The sequence below is a fragment of the Delphinus delphis genome, chromosome 5 (genome assembly GCF_949987515.2).
Source record: "Delphinus delphis chromosome 5, mDelDel1.2, whole genome shotgun sequence".
In the NCBI taxonomy this organism is placed as follows: Eukaryota; Metazoa; Chordata; class Mammalia; order Artiodactyla; family Delphinidae; genus Delphinus; species Delphinus delphis.
The window spans coordinates 1,874,226-1,899,425 of NC_082687.1; the positions used below are offsets into that span (position 1 = coordinate 1,874,226).

General features: G+C 42.9%; 1 protein-coding gene across 1 annotated transcript in view; it reads right to left on the reverse strand.

Moving 5' to 3' along the window:
• The window catches only part of PDGFC (platelet derived growth factor C), a 218,078-nt gene that overhangs the window by 11,516 nt on the left and 181,362 nt on the right, over positions 1 to 25,200 (reverse strand). Inside the window, exon 4 of the mRNA XM_060011578.1 lies at positions 2,106 to 2,313. Coding sequence (XP_059867561.1) covers positions 2,106 to 2,313 — 208 coding nt within the window. The remainder of the gene's footprint in view (positions 1 to 2,105; positions 2,314 to 25,200) is intronic.

The window sequence follows — 25,200 nt, forward strand, 5'->3', positions numbered from 1 at the left end:
ATAATGTGGAAGTTTCCCTCTGCCAAATATCTGTAAAGTAAACTTAGCATTCAGATGCTTTATTTCCTTTTCGTAACAACCTCCTAAGACAATACATGCATTAGCTTGTCTTTCTAAAGAATGAAGATTTGAAGCCTGTCGTCAATAAAAACTGTTTTTCTAATGCCTGTTTTCTTGTTCAGATTCATAAATATTGCAAGTTTTCCTAAACAGAATAATACTGATTGAAAAAAATTACGATCACAGTTTACTTTGTCAGTGTTCATTTTTTTCAGACACTCAGCCCAAGGATATTCTATTAACGTAATGCAATCTGAGGGTGGTCTTTCTAAGATGAATGTGGTAACGCTGTGATATGTTTATTCTGTGGAAAATCTATCTCAATCTCTAATTAGAAGCTTTTAAATGTTTTACTCCTCCTTCCTTTGTAGAAAGACTCCTGTGGGGGGGAGCTGGTTTTGTCTATAGAGCTGTTATCCCACACCTGCATTTTAGTTTATGTAGAGTTCCAAAAATATACACTGCTTTGCTCACACTTACTGTACACTTAAAAAGTTAATAGTTTTGGCAAACTGCAAAGGGCTTCAATTTGGAAAGTGTTAAATGAATATTTGAGAGATCTGGTTCAGCGCTGGGCCTTTTAAACACACCCTAGCCTCCGGCCAAATCTTCACTGAGCACCACGTGAGAGGTGCAGGCATACAGGCAGGGTTAGAGGGGAGATTTTCAGGCTCCTATCCCAACATCGGCCGTCAAAAAACTAGATCTGAGCTCAGTCCGGTTGACTCCCTCTGCTTCTTACGGATCCACGGGATAATCTACCTCGAATTTGCTAACAAAGGCTCTATTCAGGGGCGTTTCAGCCAGCCTTGCAAATCTTCATCTTCCCGTTCCTAAGTGGGAGGGAAGGGAAGTGTTGTTGTTGGTGAGTTATTTATCACGATCATGTCTTATAAATATGTAACCGTTTTCAGCATCTGGACGAGATTCAGCTGCCTCTGGACGTGAACAGCGATTTCCAATATCGCTGAGAGGAAACCAGGGCTGCTGGTCCAGCAGAACACCGTGCTGGGCAAGTCCGAACATGATCTGCTGAGATGTTAAGTCCTGATCAGAAGGGCTGCAACTCTTAGCAGGAGAGGGCAGGAATCGGGTTTCTTTCTGACCAGTCTGATGCAATCTGCCCCTGTGAGTCGCTCAAATTAACTAAACACTGTGCTTTCTACAGACTTTCTGCAGACTGTCCTCGGTTCTCTAACGGGACCCTGGGTAGATTTCAAAGTTTCTGACAGACTGAAACAGATTGTCTGAGGGCTTTATAACTACCCAGTTACATTTTCATTTGTGTTTGAGAGGGATGCTTTCCAAGTTTAGGGTGACGAGGCAAGTTACCTGACCTGAGAACAGATTCGGCTAACATTATCTCCAACCTCTTGACCATGTGAAATTAAGTTTAATTATCAACACTTTCACTCTTGAAGGGAGATGTGCTCATAGAATCGAAAGTGATCATTTCAGAAGCGTATTTACATAGAAAAAATTATCATGGTGTGAGTTCCTTTAGAGCATTATTTTCTTACAGTGACTTCTGTCTTGGAAACTACAGTTCTGTTTTCTGGGGAGCCATTGTTATTTTTCATATTATTTAGAAAAGTTTCTAGGCTTAGGAAATTGATATAATCCTGACTCATGGGGTCATGGTAAATACAGATTTTAATAGAGCTTTCCCCTTTTCTAGCCCTAAACCTGGTTTAGCAGCTCTGATAATCTCTCTTGAATCTCTGAATCAATATACCCCAAATATTAAGTTTGAATAAGCAATGTTTCTTGAGAAATGTAGCACAGGACTTCATCAAAATGATATTTGTGAATTAAAGAAATAACAGGAATTTTCAGCAAAAGCATCTCTTTTAATCTTCCAAACCCTCCTTTTATATGTATTCTTATTTAATACGTAAATATGCTCAAATGTTAAGAAGGTTGATAATTTAAACTTCATCGGGGAAGAATTTTAAACTCTCCTCATTAGAAGGTACGGCAGAAGAATCTGAAACATTAGCTGCTAAGAAACTTAAATGAGGTGCTAACCTGAAGAGAGCGCTTACCTCTGGATTTTCTTCCAAACACAAAAGCCTTGCCCAGCAGTTGCCATGTGGGCCTGTAGAGATCTTCTAAGTCCAGCTGCCATCTATCTGGTTCAAGATACCGAATAAGGTCTTCCAAGGTGCTAAACGCAGTGACAGCATTGTTAAGCAGGTCCAGTGGCAAAGCTGCAGCGGGGAGCACGGAAGGACTCACAGTTTCTGTCAACTGCTGAAAGTAAAACGAATCCAGTGTCAGACGGCAACCGTTTTTAAAAAAACGACGTGTTCCTTCTGGACTCACGCACGAGGTTAGATAGGCAGACTAAGGCCGAAAACACCTGGAAGTGAAACTGTATTCAACCCCAGTGAGCAGTAAACTACTTTGCCAAGGCTTCATGCAGATGAACTTGGACGGAGTTTCTGTGGGAAAAGAGTTTCAATGGGCAAGACACTCACTTGCGTTACCACAAACCATGGTAGGCAAAGATGCCTCCATGGTTGTTACGGACTTAACAACGGAAGCCTTAATAGAGTTTTTACCAAAGTTTTCTTTTGTTTTCAACTTTTTATCCTCCTCATTCTGGAAAATCACCTGGGAACTCCCAGGTGTGTCAGAGGAATTAAAAATGTAATGTAAAGTAATTAACCCATAAAGAATAAGAAAAAAATATATAAGTGAAAAGCTAAAGCCTTTGACGTTGGAGAAGGAGTTGTTAATCAAGATAGAAAACACCCAAACCATAAAAGAGAACTTTGATAAATCTGCCTAAATTTTTTGTAATAAACAGAGTTAAAATACAGACACTGGGAGAACACCTTGGCAAACCATATACCTGTCACAGGACAGAGTACACGGAAAAAAACAAACTCAATAGAAAATGGACAAATTCCAGACAAGAAGCTTGAATGGCCACTAGACATATGAAAACATGCTAGAATTCATGAGTTATCAGAGAAATGCAAACCAAAATGAGATATTTCACATACAAAAAAAGAGATACTATTTCACTTACAGGAGATCAGCGAGCATTGAAAGGAAAGGATTGCCAAGGATGTGGGTAAATTGGAATTTTTCTGGTCTGCCTGCAGAAGTGAGTATATATTGGTATCACTGTAGTTGATGTAACTGATGTACACGGGATACTAAAGTTGAAGATGGATATGTCCCATGTCCCTGTAGTTCACTTTTGAGGTTACAGCCATTTATTTGTGCACATGAAAATATGGGCACAGGAATATCAATTCATCACAGTGGTGACAGGAGAAAAACTGAAAACCACCTAAATGCTCATGTACAGAGGGATGGATTAAAGTGCACCATTTTAAAAGGCAAGCACCAAAAGGAGGTAATGATTTCAGGAAAAGTCCGTTAAGAAACACACTCCTCCCTTCCCCAATTTTTAAAGTGGACTAAAAGTGGGGAGTGGTAGATTAGAACTGAAATCAAAACAGGCAAAATAAATACAGGAACAAACGCTCCACTTAATTTTTAAAATTTTTCTATTTGTTTATCTGCAGAAGAAGAAGAAAAGGGAATAGTATGGAATAAAACATTTATGTTGACTGACGTTTATTACAGTAATGTTTATAATAACAAAAAGTTGGTCACAATGTAATTTACAATAGTGGAATAGTTAATGACCCTGCAGTCATAAACTGAAATAGTGGGACAGGCATGAAAAACGAGGCCCTCCAGCAAGATGTGGAGCAACCTAAATGTCCATCGAGAGATGAACGAATAGAGAAGACGTGGTACCTATATACGATGGAATATTACTCAGCCATAAACAAGAAGGAAATAATGCCATTTGCGGCAACATGGACGGACCTAGAGATGGTCATAGTGAGTGAAGTCAGTCAGAAAGAGAAAGATGAATACCACATGACATCACTTATATGTGCAATCTAAAATATGACACAAATGAACTTACTTACAAAAGAGAAACAGACTCACAGACATAGAGAACAAACTTATGATTACCAAAGTGGAAAGCGGGCTGGAGGGGGAGGATAAATTAGGAGTTCGGGATTAACAGATACAGGATATTAGATCTAAAATAGATTAACCAACAAGGACCTACTGTATAGCACAGGGAATTCTATTCGATACCCCGTATTAAACTATAATAGAAAATAATCTGAAAAAAGAAGATGTACATATATGTATTACTGAATCACTTTGCTGTACAGCAGAAATTAACACAACACTGTCAATCAACTATACTGCAATAAAAAAAATGAGGTCTTGGGCTTCCCTGGTGGCGCAGTGGTTGAGAGTCGGCCTGCCGATGCAGGGCACGCGGGTTCGTGCCCCGGTCCGGGAAGATCCCACATGCCGCGGAGCGGCTGGGTCCGTGAGTCATGGCCGCTGAGCCTGCGCGTCCAGAGCCTGTGCTCCGCAACGGGAGAGGCCACAACAGTGAGAGGCCCGCGTACCGCAAAAATAAAATAAAATAAAATAAAAAATTAGGTCTTCTAGGATTTTTTTTATTAAAAAAGAAATGCCTAATATGTAGTAAATGACAAGAAATCCAAGCTATGTAAACATAGCATTATTATACCATGATTTCAACACACATACATTGAAACAAAACAAAGAAAAATCAAGAGCACCTAAGATGTGGAGTGTTCATCTATGGTTTTAATGAGAATGGGTGATTTCCATTTTCTTCCTTATATCTATCCATATTTTCAGCATTTTCTATAATAAGTATGGATTCTTTCTAGAGATCAGGTAAAAATGATAACATTTGCTATAATTAAAAAAACTATCATATCAGCTCTTCCTTTTCATCGTCATTACTCAGATACAGGGCAGACCCTGAAAACAATGGACTATATTTAGCAGTCTCTAACCTTGTCTCCCTGCCTTTACTCTTTCTTATTCCTTTTGTTCTATGCTGCATAACCCTGGGTTAATCTACCTAAAATAAGTTATCGCTGATCATGGGATGGATTTGGACAAATGCCTAGAGTGATTTCTCATCTGGAAGATAAAATCCAAATTCCTTTCCCTGCACTCAGAATCCTCACCACCTGACCTTCACTCACCTTTCGCATCTAATCCTCCACTCATCAAAGACAGGCACATTTTGTCCCAATCAATCTAGTCTCCTCACTGGCTGCTGCACATGTCATATTCCTCTGACCTTGACCTTGCACTTCTCCCCATGCTTACGTTGCTGTCCCCCCTCCCCGGGCAAAACTCTCCATCTTGTGATTCACATAATAAATCTTTACCATTTCTAACAGCCTTTCTTGAAACCCAACCCATCCATGAAACCTTCCCGAGTAACAGGGCCATTGCTTCCCCAAACACCTCAACTGGGTCAATCTGGAAGAGACCCTCTCCAGGCTATCCTGTGGACACATGGCTTGAAAAGCAGAGGGTACTTGCTTTTCAGAAAAAAAGGACATCCGTTCTCTGGGGCAGACACAGCCCCTGCTGGGACTCATGGCTTTGTGGGTCCCGAGCCCCATTGCCCATGGTGGCTGTGGGGTTTATAGAGGATAATCTGCAGAAATGAATGTGGCAGCTTTGGTCAACACTGATTTCATTCTTATTTTAAAGATCTACTTTCAATAATGTCAAGATTCTGGCTAAAATATTAGCACTAAGATCTTTTTCCATTATTCTATCCAACTTTTAAGAGTAGAAAGCACATTTAATACGTTCCTCTCTACTACCAGAATGTTTTTAATTGTCCAAGAAATGCAATATTGCTTTGACAGAGAGTACTATTATGACTGATAAGTGCAGTATGGATATAAATAAGCAATTCTCTAATAAAAGTGTTCATTACTAATTTAGCCAATTTGGTTCATATTGATTAAACTTATAATGTGAAAAACTTGATGCAACGGTTTTGCAAGTTTTTAAACTCTACGCCAAAATGTGTATGTTTATGTAAAGTGAAAAGAGTCAGTATTACTCAAAGGATAACTGAGTTATGACTGTGATGATACAAAACAAATCAAATGTGTCAATCTGCACACAGAGGATAAGTGTATAGAAAGCCTACACAAAAAGTATACAGTATTCATTAAAGTGTCAGAGTGCAGATGTATATTATAGGCATGATATAAAATTGTTATTTATGCTCTGGGGTTGGCTTATTTTGCTTCCACGTCTGTTGGAAATGTATAGAGCATTCCTTCAAGAACAATGAAAAGTTCCAACTGAAATGAGGACCTCTGAGATAAAGTTTAAAGTAGTTACACAGAAAAAGAAAACACGGTAAGTCTGTAATGTTGGACAAACAGAATATGCCCATCTTGGGTTCAGTGAAGTATCAGAATATCAATCCCCTCAAATGACAAAGGGAAAAAAACAACTTGGCAAATGTTACTGCATGCAGTTAATTGGTTGATGTTATAAATCTCCACACTTTTAAATATTTAAACTAAAATATTTAAACTAAGACAATGCTTTAAAAAGATAACCCCATACACACATACACACAGGCGCACACACGGCAGTCCCCACCCAAAAGAAACAGGAGGGGACAATTAACTCACTTCCTCTGGATTCAAAGATTCAATCCCGGGACAGAACAGAGGAAGCAGCGCTTTTCTTTTTTAAGGGCTTCCTCATGACTGTCACCCACCCACTGGTTCAAGGAACAATCAAGTTGTTCACTTTTGAAGTTCTGCTTTTCTAAGTTGTCTAAAGGGAGTTTTCAGAGAAAAGGGGGGCATTGGAAAAAAAAAAAGTTAGAGGGAAAAATACCTTCTACTTTTTTTAAGCTTTAATTTCTCCTCTAACTAAGAACTCCTCTTTCTGGTACAAGCCTAGAGGCTTTGCTCTCATATTTAGTGTCTAGAAAATTCTACCAATATCTTTGCTGTGTAAAAGTACTTACGATTGGGCTAAGGGCCTCGAATTGAATTGGATTTGCCTATTCCCCTCCCCCCAGCTCTCTCGGTTGCCATGAAAATAGATGCTTATCACTAAGCTATGGGTTGTGTTATTTAGTGGAAGCCAATGTTCAGAAACAAAAAGCAGTGTTTCTTGGCTTCTGTAATGCACATAGCTAACTAAATCAATACCCCGACTTCAGTAAGCCAGAGAAAAGCTTTTCTGCTATGCTCTTCAGTGCGGCAGCAGCAATAACCTGGGTGGATAATCTAATCCTAGTCTAGACCCTTTTGGCTATATGATTTTGTAAAGACAGATCCTGAAAGACGAGGAAAGAGCTGTGAAATCTCTATGCAATGAGTTGTCCTGTCAAACCATTTCTAGAATGTCAGGACCGCGTGTAATGATCCTATACAAGATGAGGTCTTTTTAGTTCATTTCTAGGATGTCAGAACCGTGTGTAATGATCCTATACAAGATGAGGTCTTTTTAATTCCTTGGTGAGGGTCATTCCGAGTGGCAGCATGACACGAGAGAAGAGCCCTGATCAGGAGTCGGGGAGCCTGCACTTACCCCTGAAGCTACTACATCAGGAGAGGGAATTTCAGCAAATACTGTAACCCATGTGGGCCTCAGTTTTCCCCTCTGTGAAGCATGGCTGCTTAAACCCAGTGACCTTTAAGATTCTTTCCAGCTTTTACGTTTAAGAATTCCATGTAACGCTGGGATACAAGAGGGTCCGTTTTCTCCGCACCCTCGCCAGCACCTGCTATCTCTTGTCTTCTTGCTGACGGCTATCCTAACAGGTGTGAGGCGATACCTCACTGTGGTTTTGATCTGCGTTTCCCTGGTGATGAGCGACGTTGAGCATCTTTTCATGTACTGTTGGCCATTTGTACACCTTCTTTGGAAAAATGTCTGATAAGTTCCTCTGCCCATTTTATAATTGGATTTTTGTTTCGTTTGGTTGGTTATTGAGTTGTACGAGTTCTTTATACATTTTGGATATCAACCCTTGTCCAGTACTTGGTTTGCATACATTCTGTCCCATGTCACGGGTTGCCTTTTCACGTTGCTGAGTGCTTCTTTTGATGTGCAGAAGCTGTTTTAGTTTGATGAAGCCCTACTTGTTTCATTTTTGCTTCGGTTGCTGTGCTTTTGGTGTCGTTTCCAAAAAATCCTTATGAACCGTTAGTGGGAAGGTAACTTTGTTGAGCCACTATGGAAAACAGTATGGAAGGTCAGCAAAAAATGAAAACTAGAGCTACCATCTGATCCAGCGATCCCAGCTCTGGGCTTGTAAGAAGAAGACATTTGTAAGAAGAGGTCCTTGAAAAAAGAGGAAATTTGGACACAGATACGCACAGAGGAAAGACCACGTGAAGACACAGGGAGAAGGTGTTCATCTACAAGCCAAGGAGAGAGGCCTCAGAAGAAATCAATCCTGCCGACACCTTGATCTCCAACTTGCAGCCTCCAGAGCTGTGAGAAAATGAATTTTGTTGTGCAAGCCATCCAGCCTGTGGTACTTTGTAACAGCAGCCCTGGCACACTAAAGCATGCGGTCATGGAATTCCCAACTTCATATCGACCAGAGCAGCAAATGAAGGTTAATATTATACCGTGTCCATTAAGTCATTTAACAAACATTTATTAAAAAGCCCATCATGTGGGTGCTGTGAGAAAACCGACAAAAATTCTTGCCCTTGGGAAGCTTAATCTTTACAAACCAAGTATTTTGTTTCACAGAAGAGACTTTTTCCCTTTGCCAAAACAAAGCCAAACTGAGAATTTGCTATTACGAATCACATAAGCAACTCAGCAAGGATCAAAGAAATCCTGGTGAGTGTGGACCATAAAAAGGGAACTTAATGTGAAAGAATAACTGAAAAACAATCATATTTCTACTTTTATTATTGAAACATAATGGGCAGCCCATGTGTCTGGACAAAGTAAGGGCCAGGATGAATCAGTGTTACAAGCTGAAGACAGCAAGTGAGTTCCTCTGTTGGCTTCTCCAGGTTCATTTAAAAGATCAACATCTTAGTGGTTTTGTATTTTCTTAAGGCTACTTAGATACCTTATGCATTAATTATCATCTTCTTTTTTAGAAGAAGAATAGCTGACTTCCTATTTGGAATAGTACTAGCCGAACTGCTTATAATTCCACGATAAATACCCAGCTTGAGAAAACCGCAGCTTGTCTTTCTATTAGTGTTTCTGCGGTGAGTGCAAATTTAAAAATATAACATTGACAATGAACCTTCCCTGGACAAATACACACACACCAATGTTTACCTTGAGCAGCACAGGGCCTACAGAGACTTACGCTGCAGCTTTCCCAGCCAAGGCATAAAGGACATTTCAAACTGATAAGGGGGCTTCACTTCATTCACACCTAACACAAGGGTTAGGAATGCGGATCAGGTTTTACTGTTGCCGTTATTAAAAACAAAAGAACAACAAAGTAATCATCCAGGTGTGGGGAGAGAAGAAAAAAGCAAAGTTCAGCCTTGCAGCCTTGCTTTCCATCACTTTGAAAGGTGTCTCCAGTCTCCGTTACACCATGTCAAGCTGATATATTGAATATAGGGCTGCTTTTTAAAGAGCTTAAGAAGCAGACGGGGCCCGCAGACAAACATTTCTGCCAGGAACGACTGACGGGCAGTGCCGTAAAGACACAAGAATGCTCTGGAACAATTCATTTAAACACGCTTCTTCCTCCTTTCCCCCTGCTTTTATCTGAATCTGTCCCAAAAGTTATCTGGGTTATGTTTTTAAATGATTTTAAAGCCAGCAGAGAAAATCAGATGCTTGCATTACTACTCCAGAACAGATGTTTTAATACTGTGTGGGTGAGGCAGATTATATATTTAAGTGAGAAATCCTAGGGAAAGTGGCCAAGTGTATTCATGTCGTGTCTTAACACTGAGCGGCGCTTACTCAGAGAGCATGGCAATGGAATAAACCTTGATTTGTCTACACAGCTGATCCCAGCGACCGTCCAGGCTGAAAAGGGAACTATGTTTACCCTCCAGCACTTAAAAGCTGTCACGTCAAGGCTCAAACCTGAAGCTGACCTTCCCGGAGTTTCAGGGTTTCAGGCAAACTCTGAGTAGCAGCTGTGTTCTGTCTGGGCCCAAATATGGGAAAAGAGATGGCTAGCTTTGTTAAAAATTCCAAAAAAAAAAAAAAGAAGAATGGTTACGTTATAAGCACAGTTTCTTACTAAATTAGTGGATGAGACTGTTACCGGCCCAGTGTTCCTTTCAGTGCGAAACTTGAGAACCACTGCCGTCTGACTAGACTCACAAATTACAACACCATTACCCCAACTCCTCTCCACCTAAAGTTCCTGGTCTGAGGTCACCCCAGTTAAAGGGTGGGAGGTCTCCTGGAAACCAGCGCTTTCCCGGGACAGCTGACTGCGGGCTGGTGAATCAGAGTCAACACACACAGTTTTCCACTTCCTAGGTAAAACTGTGAATTAGCAGCAATGACCCAGACTGAAAGCTAGGATTCCATGGGACAACTAAATACCACGACACCAAGGACTCCTTCCCCAATGGCATCTGCGGGAGAAGCCAAAATGAAGGGTTCTTTCCTACTGAGATTGTTAAAAGGATTCCTCTGAATCAAAAAAACGTGACAGGCCCTAGAAAGCTGAGACGACATCTACAGCTACTAGCGTTTGACGGCAAGGTACCACGCGCCCTTCCCCAATCTTGTTATATTGAACGCTTGTGGATTTGCTTTGATTCAGTGCTCAAGAAGGGACCGACAGGAAGGTACTTCACAGGAAAGAGAAGGTGAGCTAAGAACTGTTAGAAGAAAAACACGTCTTCCCCGAAACCCTAGAATTAATGTGCACCTCAAGCCGTAATCCTCAAGGCTCTTTCTTACAGAAATTTCTCTTGCGGCTCCGTATTTATTCAATGCATCACTTAACAGCCATTAAGGGAAATGTTCGGAATGCTTTGTGGGGATCTAGCTGAGAAATGGCGCCTGTATTGGTTGATATTTTCAATTATCTGTTCAGTAGGCTTAATAGTCAGATGAGACCCTCAACCTCATTCAGATTTTATGTGGGTGGAAGACTTTATTTGGGGCAAGAAACAATAGTATAAGTTATTTATTTTAAAATGGCTTGCCAATATAGTGTGACCAAGTAGCTGAAACTGGGAGGAGTAATAAAAAAATCCCTCAGAAAGTTCCTTTGAGGGGAATAATGAGATAATCTAATGGAAATAATTAGTGTGTGCGTAAGGCATGAAGGTCCCCGATGACGCCCCACCCCTCAGGGCTGAATGTAACAGTCCATTTTCTGTCTCCAAGCCGACACCAGGCTCTGCAGACTTGCTTCCCACTTGGACAGATGCTTCTCCTTAGCTGTGCTTGCTGGGTCCACCCCACCTCCAGGCTGTCCACGCTTGGATCTCATCTATCTTCTGTCCGCGTTCCTTCCTTTAGTGACCTCCCTCCAACTTACACGCTGCCACCATCCCCCTCTCTGTAACCTTACCCTGTGCTTCCTCAGTAAATGGACCCCATCGTGTGGAGCTGTTCTTTGCTTCTCTCCTGTGTCTTCACCCCGCATCCCACCTTATCTCGGCTCTACCATCAGACTAGGGTTAGAATCTGTGATCATCTGACTTATGGTAAGAAATATGGATTTGGTCTTCATCCTGTTTCTTCAGAGCTCCTAAAACCCTTGGAATTGCCGAAGTGATGAGAGCAATAAGGGTGTCTTCTGTGGTGTTAAGGAGGTGACTCTCGGCCGCACCTAAGGATGGGGGCTGGTTGCCAGGAGAACCAATCAGGTGAGAGGGGTTTGAACTTTCAAGTCTCTGGTCACCCCTCCTGCCCCCATATTCCCCCCCCCCAGGCCCCGTCAAGGAGGCAAGAGGACCAGGTGGGTGAATCTAATGCCAATGGCCAGTGATTTGACCAATTAAGCCTATGTAATAAAGCCTCCATGAAAACCCAAAAGGATGGGTTCAGAGAGCTTCTGGGTTGGTGAACACGTGGAGATTTGGGGAGAGTCATGCCTGGATGGGGCACAGAAGCCTGGAGCCCTTTCCCCATATCCCGCCCTGTGCGTCCATCTGCCTGCTCTGAGTGATATCCTTTTATAATAAACTGATAATCTAGTAAGTAAAGTACTTCTCTGAGTTCTCTGAGCCATTCCAGCAAATTAATGGAATCTGAGGAGGGGGCCGTGGGTCAGAGCACCGGTAGCAACCTGTATTCATGACTGCCAGCCGGAATCGGAGGGGATTGTTGGAACATCCCATGTGTAGCTGGTGGGTTAGAAGCCCAGGTAACAGCCGGGGCTTGTGCCTGGTCTCTGAGGCCAGGAGGGAAGCAGTCTTGTAGGACTGAGCTCTTAACCTGAGGGCTCTGAGTTGAGCAGAAGGTGGTTCCCCCAGCTGGTGCTGGGACATTGCTGCCAACACTGAACTTGGTCTTGGGACACCCCAAAGAGGACCTGAGCGCTTTTCACCACTTCCACTGCTACCATCCTATCACCCAAGCCACCACCTGCAACAGCCTTCTAGCTGGCATCCCTATTTTCTTTCGCCTTTCCCTTTGTTGACTGAATTTACACAATTCTATGTCAGATGGTCCATAGGGTACAGTAAAAATACTAATTTTTAAGTTTTACTTTCCCAGAAATATATATCAGCTTTTAAACATTATACTTTTACAAAACAGCCTTGTTTGAAAGATGCTATAGATGACTCACAGTGGAGCCCGACGGGAGAGGTTTGTACAGATTCCATAAACCTCTGTACACTCCTTACGCCTCCTGAAATCTGCCCCTCCCCTCCCCTCCCCTGGCATCCTTCCTTCTGTCGGGTGGAAGGCACTCCCCAGGCCTCCTGCAGAGAGCAGATGATGGAAAAGATGGTCTCTTCTTCAAAGTAGGGGAGCCACACCCACCGGCCAAATAAAATGCAGCATTTGCGTAAGTTACAAATGAACACTTCATTTATGTGTTTCTCTGGGGATCAATGTTTCAAGCAGGGATGATACTACCTGCCTCAGAAAAGTTTTAAGAATTAAGTAAAACAGTTAAGCCTTGTACAGACTTAGGAATTATCATACACATTTTTAACTGTACATTTCATCGTCCCCACTATGTCAGTTTTACTCAAGATAAACAATTATCTTTAAAAGTTTAGTTCCTGGGGACTTCCCTGGTGGCTCAGTGGTTAAGAATCCACCTGCCGATGCAGGGAACACGGGTTCGAGCCCTGGTCCGGGAAGATCTCACATGCCGCAGAACAACAAAGGCCGTGCGCCACAACTACTGAGCCCATGTGCCACAACTACTGAAGCCCGCGCACCTAGAGCCCATGCTCCGCAACAAGAGAAGCCACCGCAGTAAGAAGCCCACGCACCGCAATGAAGAGCAGCCCCCGCTCACCGCAACTAGAGAAAGCCCGCGCGCAGCAACGAAGACCCAGCGCAGCCAAAAATCAATCAATCAGTCAACCAATCAATAAATCAGTAAGTAAATTATAAAATTTAGTTCCTGATTTATGTTGTTTTGTGTGTATGGAGTGACAGTAGCTATTTAGTCCATGTTCATGGATACCTCACCCAACATTCTTATAACACTGACGTGGCTTGCCCTGCACCACAGGGAAAACCCTTGTTCCAACTTCTTTCTCTCCTAAAACAGATTTATATTCAGTAGCTATTCTGGGGAGTGAAACGGGCATTTTGGAACAACAAGTTCAGTAAAGGCACGTCTAGGTATGTTCGTGGCCATGAAAAACTCTGTGCTGAGAAACTTAAAAAAAAACCAAACGCATAATAATGTTCGTAACTAACATCTCTAGTTTTCAGTTTTCTGAATTCATATTTCTTGCCTAAAAAGTCTTTATATGAAATGAGACAAACAGAAACCCCACCAGAAGCGCAGGCTTTCACTAGTCAGGCACACTGTGTAACTGTATCTTAACTACAGTGTATGGAATTGTATTAACACAAACTTCTACAAAGTAACTAGTCAGCATGCAGTGTGAAGAACAATTATTTTATCGAGCGTGAAGTCATTGTCTTTCACAATTGTAATCGCTCCGTGACATTCCTATTACGCTACGAAGTCTTCAGTGACTGTCCACACATCCCAACATCTCCAAAAAATAAAAGTATAAGCAGTTACATGTTCTTTCACCATGTTCTTTAGCGCTGGCCACTGCACTAAAATGAAATTGTGTCACGTGGTCAGCATTCTGGGCAGGTCAAACAAAAAAAATCACACAACATGAAATAAAGAAAAAAATAGTAAAATGTTGCTACCATCATCCCCAAGTACACCTGAGATGTCTTTTCCTTCTGTTGATATAAGCAAGTCATGGCTTTGAAAATAGGGACACATGAAAGTAACATCATTCTGCAAACTGGACTGTACGACTCAGGTGCTTGCAGGAAGTGATGAAGACGAACAGCCACTGAGCTTCTGATGGGCAAACCTACATCCGTGCATAAGGACTGCAACAGCGTCCTTTAAAAACTAAGTGCCAGGAGAGCAATCGACTGCCCGAAAAAATCAGGGGAGACTACAAAGAAGAGATGAAAGTTAACCTAGAGCTCAGAGAACCAGAAAGCACTTAGACGAGAAGAACACTTTGGATATTTACAAAGAACCTGAACTGGGAAACAGAAAGGTGATGGGTTAAAAGGAAGAGGAAGGGCAGCAGAGGCACTGCCGTCGGGTGGGAGAGCAGGTGGTGGCGGGTGGAGAGACAGACCGAGGTCTGATCAGGATGCCTCTGTGTGTGCCAAGCTCCACGAGCAGCAGGAGAGTGAGAGAGGTTCTAAGAAAGGTGGGATGCGATCACGGCTTTTTTCTTGGTCTTCCTACGTGAGGAGGTGCCCTAGATCGGGGGGAAGGGCGTGTAGACTCTGGCGGAGCCATAAACAGGGTTTCAGGCTTGAAGCCCTGCCCATGCTGCTTCCCCGCGATGGGAACTGCCTTGTTCCCTTCTGCACCTGGCTCCCCACTGCTCCTCCATGAAGACTCAGCTCATCCAGGAGGCTGTCACCAGCCAGACTTCTCTCTCCATCCACTATCGCTGGGCTACCTGCCCTTCTCTGATCCCATGTCTCTAGCACCACACTGACTTGAAACTATTGCACATCTCCTTCAGGGCAGAGGACAAGCCTCATGTCTCCTGGATAATGTTTTGGTTTTATTTTCATTAATTAATTCATTTATTTATTTATTTTTGGCTGCATTGGGTCTTTGTTGCCGTGTGCGGGCTTTCTCTAGTTGCGGCGAACGGAGGCTACTCTTCGTTGTGTTGCGCTGGCTTATCATTGCGGTGGCTTCTCTTGTGGAGCACAGGCTCTAGGCATGCGGGCTTCAGTAGTTGTGGCATGCGGGCTCAGTAGTTGTGGCTCGCAGGCTCTAGAGTGCAGGCTCAGTAGTTGTGGCTCATTGACTCAGTAGTTGTGGCTCACAGCTTCAGTAGTTGTGGCTCGCAGGCTCTAGAGCGCAGGCTCAGTAGTTGTGGTGCACGGGCTTCAGTAGTTGTGGCTCACAGCTTCAGTAGTTGTGGCTCGCGGGCTCTAGAGAGTAGGCTCAGTAGTTGTGGTAAACGGGTTTAGTTGCTCCGCGGCATGTGGAATCTTCCTAGACCAGGGCTCAAACCCATGTCCCCTGCATTGGCAGGCAGATTCTTAACCACTGTGCCCCCAGGGAAGTCCCTCTCCTGGATAATGTTGATCCCTAATGGCTTTTAGGGCCTGGCAGAAATACATCAACGGAATGCTGAAGAAAGAGTATATGCTATGAACTGATACCCACCGTGAGGAAGGGAAAGAAGGGTGTCAAAGCACTTGACTGTGGTTGTATCAACGGGATCTGGTAGCTGATGGAGTAGAGGAAAAGGAGGGAAAGGGTCCTGCATGACCTCAAGTACTTCCAGCTTCAGAGAGTGGGCTGCCCATGACATACCTATCCAGGTACACAAAACAGGTAAGGATGGAAGAAAGAAAACGTTCAGCTTGGGGCATTTGACGGAGAGGAGTGGTAGCCACCCCTCCCTGACATCACATATGCAGGACTGGCCATCGATGGAAACTGACAGTCATTCACAGGTATATGTTGGTTACAGCCATGGAGTAAGAGTGCAAGAAAAATGAGACTATCAAGGGGAGGAAATCGGGATTTCCCAGCACGAAGCTGCGATGCTGAGGCAGGGGGGCTGGCACTGGTTCCCAGAACACAGGAGCCAAAGGGGCTGAAGGGGGCCTGAGGCACCAGTGGTCCTGCAGCGAGAGAAGAGAGATCTGACAAGTGAGATGGGCAACATTAAGGTGATGGAAGGCCAAGGAGAGGGATGCTAACAGGCCACTGTAGTCACTAAATAGGTGGACTTCTGTGTCCTTGGACTTACTGACCTTTCACTGAAGGAGGTGAGGAAGAAAGAGGGCCTTCCCGGGAAAGGAGCATCAGTGCAGGAGTGGGAACTGGGTTCAGCTGGACAGTGAGAAAGACGGAGAAGAAAGAGCAGTGGATTTATGGGCAGGTTGACTAGAAGAAGACCTCACAGAATAAGGGGAGAAATCTGTGTGCATTTCCAATCAGAATACAAGAGGCCTAAGGACGAAAGGCAACTTGAAGACAGAAGAATTCACATCCACTGCAGGTGGAGAGAGGGCAAGGACATCCTTCCCATAAACCACAGGGAGACAGAGTAAAATGTCACAGCATCTCTGCAGGACAACTTGATGGTATTTTCTAAGATCTTATAAGTTTATATTCAGAAATTTATCCTAAGGAAATAGAGGTATAATCCAAGGACATTTTTTGGAGCAATATGATGAGGGAAGAGTAAAATTAAAATGAAATAAAAAACTTAAATGTTCACCAAAGAAAGATTGTTAAAAATGGGATTATACTGTACGTATGAACAACAGTCCGTCACACTGCCAATACTTTTCAGTGCACGTACAACACTGTAGAAATGAGCTCTAACAGCGTACGGATAAGATTGCCCCTGTGAGCTAAACTATAAAGCAAACAACTGACATCACACATAAGCTGAGAGAGAACAGGCAGCCTGAGATCGCCTTCGTTGTTCCCTAATTTAAGATTAATAAATATCTGAAAGTAGACTCTCTGGGGACTTCCCTGGTGATCCAGTGGTTAAGCATCCGCCTTCCAATGCAGGGGGTGCGGGTTCGATCCTTTATCAGGGAACTAAGATCCCACATGCCGCGGGGCAACAAAGCTTGTGCGCTGCAACTACTGAGCTTGCACATTCCGCAGTCCGCACGCCGCAATGCAGCGGCCCGTGCTGCAGTGAAAGATCCCCCATGCCACAACTACGATCCGACGCAGCCAAAGAAAGAAAGAAAGAAAAGGAATCCTTAAAAAAAAGCAGACTCCCCGGTCATCACCCTGATAAGAAGGGCACCTCCTGGATGCATGTATCTTCCTGAACGGAAGCAGGAGCATTGAAGGAAGGGGGTTACTGGACAGCTTTGTCTGTAAGTGAGAGGGGTTGACAGTGGGATTCTAAAGAGTGCAACAGTCACAGGTATACAGAAGGTAAAACTCTTCCAACCAGAGTCAACTAATGGGGTTACTAAAACAACCAGCAGATTTCTGCACTAGAATTTCTAGACTACTCAGAAGCAGCTAAGTCACAGTTGAGTTTATTAAAGTTCAAGGTAAATGTATAGATATCCTCCCACATTTTTTTCTTTGTCTTGTCCTTTCCCTGCAACTCTGCTCTGCCGACCTTTGCCCTCAGCATCCTGTGCTCCGGAACCATCTTCACACCCCTCACCCCTACCCTGCTCCCTAAAAATCCTCATGGTTTCAGCTGATTTCAGAGAGAGGACTGAGGGCCCAAAACATGTAAAAGTGTTAGTAAAAGCTAACACTTCTACTCTATAAAAAGTAGATACAACCACAATTAACAGCATCTTAATTATGCAATTAGGATAATACACACACTCATTCAATTATTTTTATTCGCTAATTTGGGCAGCCCTAGTTGGAGAGTTTCAAGCAAAGGCGTGTTATTATTTGACTATGTTTGAAAAGGGTCATATCCACTGCTGTGCTGAAAGCAGACTTCAGGAAGGCACTTCGCAGGTAATGCCAATAAAATCCAAATGGAAACATTGAGGAGGCATGTGGACGTTCAAAAAAGGGTTTTAGCTGAGACACAGGGGCTGGATGTATAAATTTCAGAGCCAATGGCTTCTGGATTGTATGAAAAGCCATGCGATGGGCTGAGCTTGCCGAATGAGTGAGTTTTGGTGAGGAAGAGGTAAGTATCATGGCTTCCAAGCCTGGCTAGAGAGGTCCTGATTAAAAAAGGGCCATGACCCTAGGGATACTCCCATAATTCCATGTCCAAGGAGGAAGGGGGAAGCAGTACAGGGAACTGAGTTAGGAGGAAACTGGAACGGGTGTGACGATCTAGAAAGCAGGAGAAAAAGTGTTCAGCGGGAAAAGATAAAGGATCAGCGGCGTCCAACACCGATGACAGGTCTGATCAGAGAATCGGACACTCGATTTAGCAATGCCTGTATGACAGCACTGTACATGGGGCACTCCAGCATCCTCGGATTTTGGTCCCCGAGGGGGTCCTGGAAGAAATCGCCCTGGACCCTGAGGGACGACTGCGTGCACTCTTTGGAGATGTTTCAGGTGTGATTTTGGTAGAGGGAGGGGGTGAAAAGCTTGAGGAGGGTGAGTTGAGGAGAGAATAAAAACAGAGACAGCAAACACAAAGGACAGTTGAGAGGCGCTGCTGACCGCAGAGCCGACGACAGGATTGGTAGTGGGATGGGGACATGCGATCCGGAGGACTTCCTCTTAATATAGGAGAAATAACAGCCTACTCGTATGCTGAGGGACGTGGGCCAATAAAAGGTCAAAATCATTAAGATGGGGCTTCCCTGGTGGCGCAGTGGTTGAGAGTCCGCCTGCCGATGCAGGGGACGCGGGTTCATGTCCCGGTCCGGGAAGATCCCACATACCGTGGAGCGGCTGGGCCCGTGAGCCATGGCCACTGAGCCTGCGCGTCCGGAGCCTGTGCTCCGCAATGGGAGAGGCCACAACAGTGAAAGGCCCGCGTACCGCAAAAAAAAAAAAAAAAAAAAAAAAAATTAAGATGGTGCAAGAGAGAGAGGGGGGTGCTGGAGCCCCCCGAGTAGATGCAGATAAGAGGGAGGGGTCAGGCAGGCACGGGCTCCCCGAGGTTCCCCCAAGGCTGCAGGAAGGAGGGCCAGGTGGGTAAAGAGCAGGCTGAGAGCTCGTGATCGCTGGTGTTCTCCTTGTGAAGCAGGAAGCAGAAGCATCTTCTGAGAGCAAGGAAAGAGGAAAAGATGCTCAAGGTTTTAAAAGAAGATATTGTCCAGTGGAGTCGTGGAGAGTGGGACGGAGGGCGGACAGAGAAGGTGTAGAATGACCGCCCAGCAACACAAGAGAATGTGTGAATCTAACCTAAAATCTAACCAAAAGAGATTACCATACTGAGCGAAGTCACTCAGAAAGAGAAAGACAAATACCGCATGACATCACTCACATGTGGAACCTAAAATATGACACAAATGAACTGATCTGCCAAACAGAAACAGACTCACAGACACACAGAACAGACCTGTGGTTGCCAAGGGGCAGGAGGGTGGGGGAGGGGCGGATTGGGAGTTCGGGATTCGCAGATGCAAACTAGCGTGTACAGGATGGATAAACAACAAGGTCCTACTGTAAAGCAAAGGGAACTATATACAGTATTCGGGGACAAACGGTCATGGAAAAGAATATGAAAAAGAATATACATGTATAACTGAATCACTTTGCTGCACAGCAGAAATTAGCACAATGCTGTAAAGCAACTACACTTCAATAGAATATTAAAATAAAATAAAATAAAAGCACCATCAGTCAGAATGACAACAGGGTTTTCTTCCTGGACTCCATGAAGGGTGTGGGGTATGATCTTGTGGTTGGGTGTTTCCAGAGCTTTCTTACGTCAGGTGCATTTGCCAAAAGTCACCAGTAAGGGGTCAAAAGTAGGCACACACTGGGCTGATACGGGTGGAGGCCAGCCCGGAGCCGATGCTGAGCAGAGAGGACACAAAGGAATGGTTAACTCCGGGAAGAACGTCGCGGGTTCAGAATCACCGCACCCTCCCAGGCGCCCTGAACTTCAGCACGCTGTCGCTGCGGCCCTTTAAGAACTTAACCAAGATTCACCAAGAGGCGAAGCTTATCTCTTTTAGAGATTTTTAACGACAAACTGATACGAGAAGTTTTTATGAAAACATTCATTTCAGCATCAGAAGCCCAGCCAGGCCGGACTCCTTCATTGAACTGAGCACCTGGCTAATCTAGTCATCACTGTGAATTCAACGTTACCTCTTATTCAACGTGAAACGATGCTGAAATTCAATTTCTAATTTTCATCATTTTCTAACCAATTCACTTCAAAGAAGGGAATCTGGTTAAAAGTATTAACTTCATGGCGAACTTGAAACTTTGCACATAAGCCGCATAATTTGAGATAGATCCCCTTTAAAGACTTTCACTCAAGTCTGGTCACATGAATATTCATGCCGTGAACACGATGCCACTGTTTTTTTTCCTGTGTTTCACAGATGGTTACTTTCAAACGATTTATCTTTCTAAATGTCTTTCCTAGTCACTGACGTGGAAATACTTTCCTGCTTCTGATGATTTTATGCAGAATATGTGGAAATAATTATATAGTGGTCCCAGCAAAACTGTGGTTTAGATGTTCTCATCAGCTGTCATTTCAGCTTTGCTACTGCGACTCACAGTCTAGGAAGTGGTTAGTTTTGTTCTGGGGTTGAAAGTATAGAATTATATATTTGTTGATGCCGGGCTAACCTCTTTCTTTGATATTCAGAGCATGGCATAATCCTGTATCCACTGAGTAAAGCAGTTTCTTAGAGAACTTTGGAAATACTTGGGCTTTACTGAGTGCACTACTGCCACCTGAAAGCACTGATTTCCTGTGCTGGCCAAGCTGGATGAAGTCGGTCAGATGTGAGGTTTTCCCTCTAACCCAACACAGAGTGCAGACAGAAAAATGTAGGAATCTTAAACAGCAGTCCAGAAAAGAAGTTTTTCTGATTTCACTGAAGAGTAATGTACAAAATAAGGGTAAGTCCCATACTTCTTCACTTGAAAACTATGTACTCTGAAATGGTCAATGATGTACACATTGGCTTTTTAAAATATTTATATAAAATTTTACATAAGACAGGAGACTCAGAGAAACCAAAAGTATCTATGTGGGATGTGGGTAAAAAGGTTGGTTATGAGTACAAAATACATTACAACCACCAGAAGGCTGTGGGCTTTTTGCAAGCTCTTCATGGACATAAGTACAGACACACACACACACACCATCTAGAACCACTGACATTTGTCTCATTGAAAATTAGGTCACTTGAGGCATGGCTAACAAACAGAGAAACTGAAGAAGCTGAGGGTTTATAGCATCTGGAGCAGTGAATATAGGAGACATCGCTTAAGACTGGAAAAGATATTTTGAGGCAACGCAGCATCATGGAAAGAACACGGAATGTTGAATCCAAAAATCTAGGCTTGGACCTGAATCCACCCTGTATTATTTGTGGGTGTGACCATTAGCAAATCATTTATTTTCTCTGTGTTTTAGAGTATTTGTCTATGTACCCGGGATAATAATAATACATTAGCGACCTAATTTACTGGGTTGTTTGGAAGCTCAAATCAGATAATGTGCATAAATATATTTCACAAGCTAACAGGTGATTATGCATTACTAGTGACGGAGAAAGTCATAAAATTATTGCAGGCAGTATCAAAGGAAAGACTAGGACCAGTAAGAGGGAGTTAGGAGAACAAAGATTTTTGCTTAATATAAAAAAGAAATTTCTAAAAACAATACTGTTTAAAAGCAGAGTGGCCTCAACAGCTTAAAAGACAATGAATTCATAAGTTTTGCATCAAAGTCACAAAGTCCTTTTGTTTGGGACACAAAAGATTTTTGAACCAGATGGAAGTCATGCAAAATTAATAGATAGGGGTCTTCCACGTTTGAAACTCTATGAACTTGGTTAGACTAAAAATATTCAAATATTAATAATACAAAGACTCTTTGCCCTAAGTCGGCCACCAGGAGCCATTGCTTTGTGTCCTGCAAATCCTACCCACCCCAAACTTTCTAAATAAAAATACTAAGTTCAAGAAGTAAGCACAGGAATTTGCACCAATTATTTATTGAGATCTTAAAAATCACAGTTACCTGTGTTAAAATAAACATGTTAATGCATGTAAAAGTATTGTGTGACTGGAAACTTACATGATATTAACCTAGGTATAGATACTATGGTGCTTTACTAAGAAATGAACAATTCAGTTAATTAACAGGGTAGGAACTTAGACATTTTTATATTACTTCATATAGCCTGAATCTCTTTTCCTGTCTCGCTTTTAAATTTTAGTTCCTAAGTAAGCATCACTCTCACACCTTGAAAGTGACAGTGATTTCTTGGGCAAACCACCAAGGTTTTTCCCAGGATCATCATTCTGAATGGGCCCAGGGCTATGCCTCCCTGGCTTCACGCTCCAGGACTTGATTTATTTACAACAGAATACAGAGGCTGGCATCTTTCCAGCCAGTGCTACTAATGACGGTGCTACTGGCTATCATGGGAACACCTGCCTGCCACCAGAACACCCATGAAAGATGTTATTTATCACTCATTCATCTGCTTAAAATTTTGGGAGTGCTTTCTATGAGCCAGGTACCCTGCTAGGAAGTGAGACTACAAGAGCGACTAAGACAGTTGTACAGGGCAAGGCATTTAGATGAACTGTAGTGATCCCTGCGAAAAAAAAAAAAAGTGTAATTATTATGGTTTACATTCAATTTGTGATACCGTAAAAATTAATAAACAGAAACCTCAATTAAAATAGAGTCACAAGGCCGGAAGAAGGAAGTCTCATGTCCTATAACTAGCCTAGCCCAGCAAGAAGAAGAGGACTCCCCTGCTCGCCTGGCAAGAGCTCAGCCTACGAGAAGCCAAGACACTTTGGAACTCTCGGCTGGTCCAGCGGTCTCTGGGCTTACGACAGCCCTCGCAGCTTCCTGTCCCCTCTATAAAAGAGGTCGACTCTCCTTGCCGTGCAGGGACCTGCGTGTGCCTTGCCCAGGAGGCAGAACCCCAGCTGCAATTCTTTGGTGATCCCCAATACATCCATTTTTGCTGCAGAACTACGGAAGTCTCATGCTCTACCACTAGCCTAGCCCCACAGGAAGAAAAAGTCTATTTGCTTTAGATCAACAAAACATCTATAAGGAACTTTGAAATTTAAAAATGACCACATTGAATTTGATGTGCCTTTAAAACCTCCGAGCCAAAGGCCTCGAAAATGAATTTTCTTTTTTATCAAGAGGATAGTGACACCAGCTTCAGGAAAGCAAAAAGCAAAACAGGAAATAATGTGAAAAAGGAAACAAAATGACCTAACCAGTAAGGGTTATTTAAAATAAGGCTTGAGTTCTAAAGAACTGACTCACGTGTTAACTGGGGGAAAATCTACTAAATACGAAGCAGTGACAACAAAGATTTTATAGCAGTTAAATAAATCTTAAAAACAAAGGTTCACGTATTAATTATTAACTATTACATAATGCCCAACAGAATTGTTCTAAAGGTAGTAAAATATGTTAGTAGCAGTGACTTTACACAGATGCAATACAAAGGCAAGTCTTAAAGCAAATTAAAAATGTCCATTCACTTCATGGTACATATAGCTACGGTAGCAACAATGTAATACCCTGTCTGTCTTGGGCCTGAAAAGCCTAATCTCCATTTGGCCATCAACTTTCAAATCTATTCTAGGAAGGCCTGGAAACTTTGTACGCCTAATGAAACCCTCCCGTTTATTATTCATAGAGATCAAAAGGGGTATGTGAAAAGCAGTTTCACCGTGGTTAACATCTGTAAATATTTCCTCTCAATCCCAAGGGTCAAGAAAAAAAGTCTAGCATCTTTGCCCATACTTAAAACAAATGTGACAAGAGACTGAAATTCTTCATGTTCTCAAAAGCAGAGCATTGATAGGAAAACGATTCAGTAAGTATTATTATCTGTATGATTTAGATATGGATAAAAGATTGAAAAACTACAGATTTCATTGGAGCAATAATCCAAATATATGAAGAAAAATACAATTGTTATGAATACAACTTACTCAGAGTAAGAATAAAATGGCAATGCTGTGGGATGCCTGAGACAATCTGGAATTGAATTAAGACCTAAAAGTCACACTCCATACAAAATACTTAGCTTTAATTATTTACCATTACACAGGACATTGTTCTAAAAGTAATAAAAGATGTCAGTAGCAGTCACCTTACACAGATGCAAGACAAAGGTAAAAACCACAGAGCAGAAGATTTAAAAACAAAAACCAACACATCAAAATTAGAAAAACTCAGATGAGCAGGGAAACAGGAGAGCACACGAGCAGAGAAATATTTTGAAACTAAAGCATTTTCCAAGCAAAATGTCTCAACTGAGTGACAAGTTATTTTTACCGAAAGTGCTTTATCTTCAAGCAGAAGTGTCATTAATACACAGAGAGTAAATACCATGAAAGGCCCCATTTCATGTCATGTGCACAGCTCAGGAAGCCCAGAGACCTGTCTAAACCATGAAAAACGGTGCTTTCCAAAACCTTTCATCTGTGTTTCCAGTTGGACCGTGGACGGCACAGAGAACTAATTCAAGCCCCATCTTCATGAGTTGGCCCTGAGACAGCTTCCCATCCCAGCTCCAGCCTCTGCTCTGGTGTCACTGAAAACACAGAGAACTGCAGCGTGTGCAAGAAGCCATGTCCTTCCCCTGTGCGGATGGCCATCGGCACCAAACAGGCGCGGGGGACAGGTGGGCCCTGGACTACTGATTCAGAAACTGCTAAGTGAACCTTAAATTCCTGCACTAGAAGATGGACGAGCTCTTCAAAAGCCAAGTGCGGAAGCAAACTAAGCCAATAGTGCATCGTCGCCAACAAGCTGTGCATTTAAATACCGTAGGCTACAGGCAGGCATTCAGTCCATAGTTCCTATTGTCATTCAGGTGCCAGGACAATTCTGAGAAGCCACCATCAAGCACAGTCTCCCAAAGGAGTAACTTTTCAACGGGTCAACACGGATGAAAGACCTTGAGTCTCCATTTCCCAAAATCCATGGGACGTTTTGC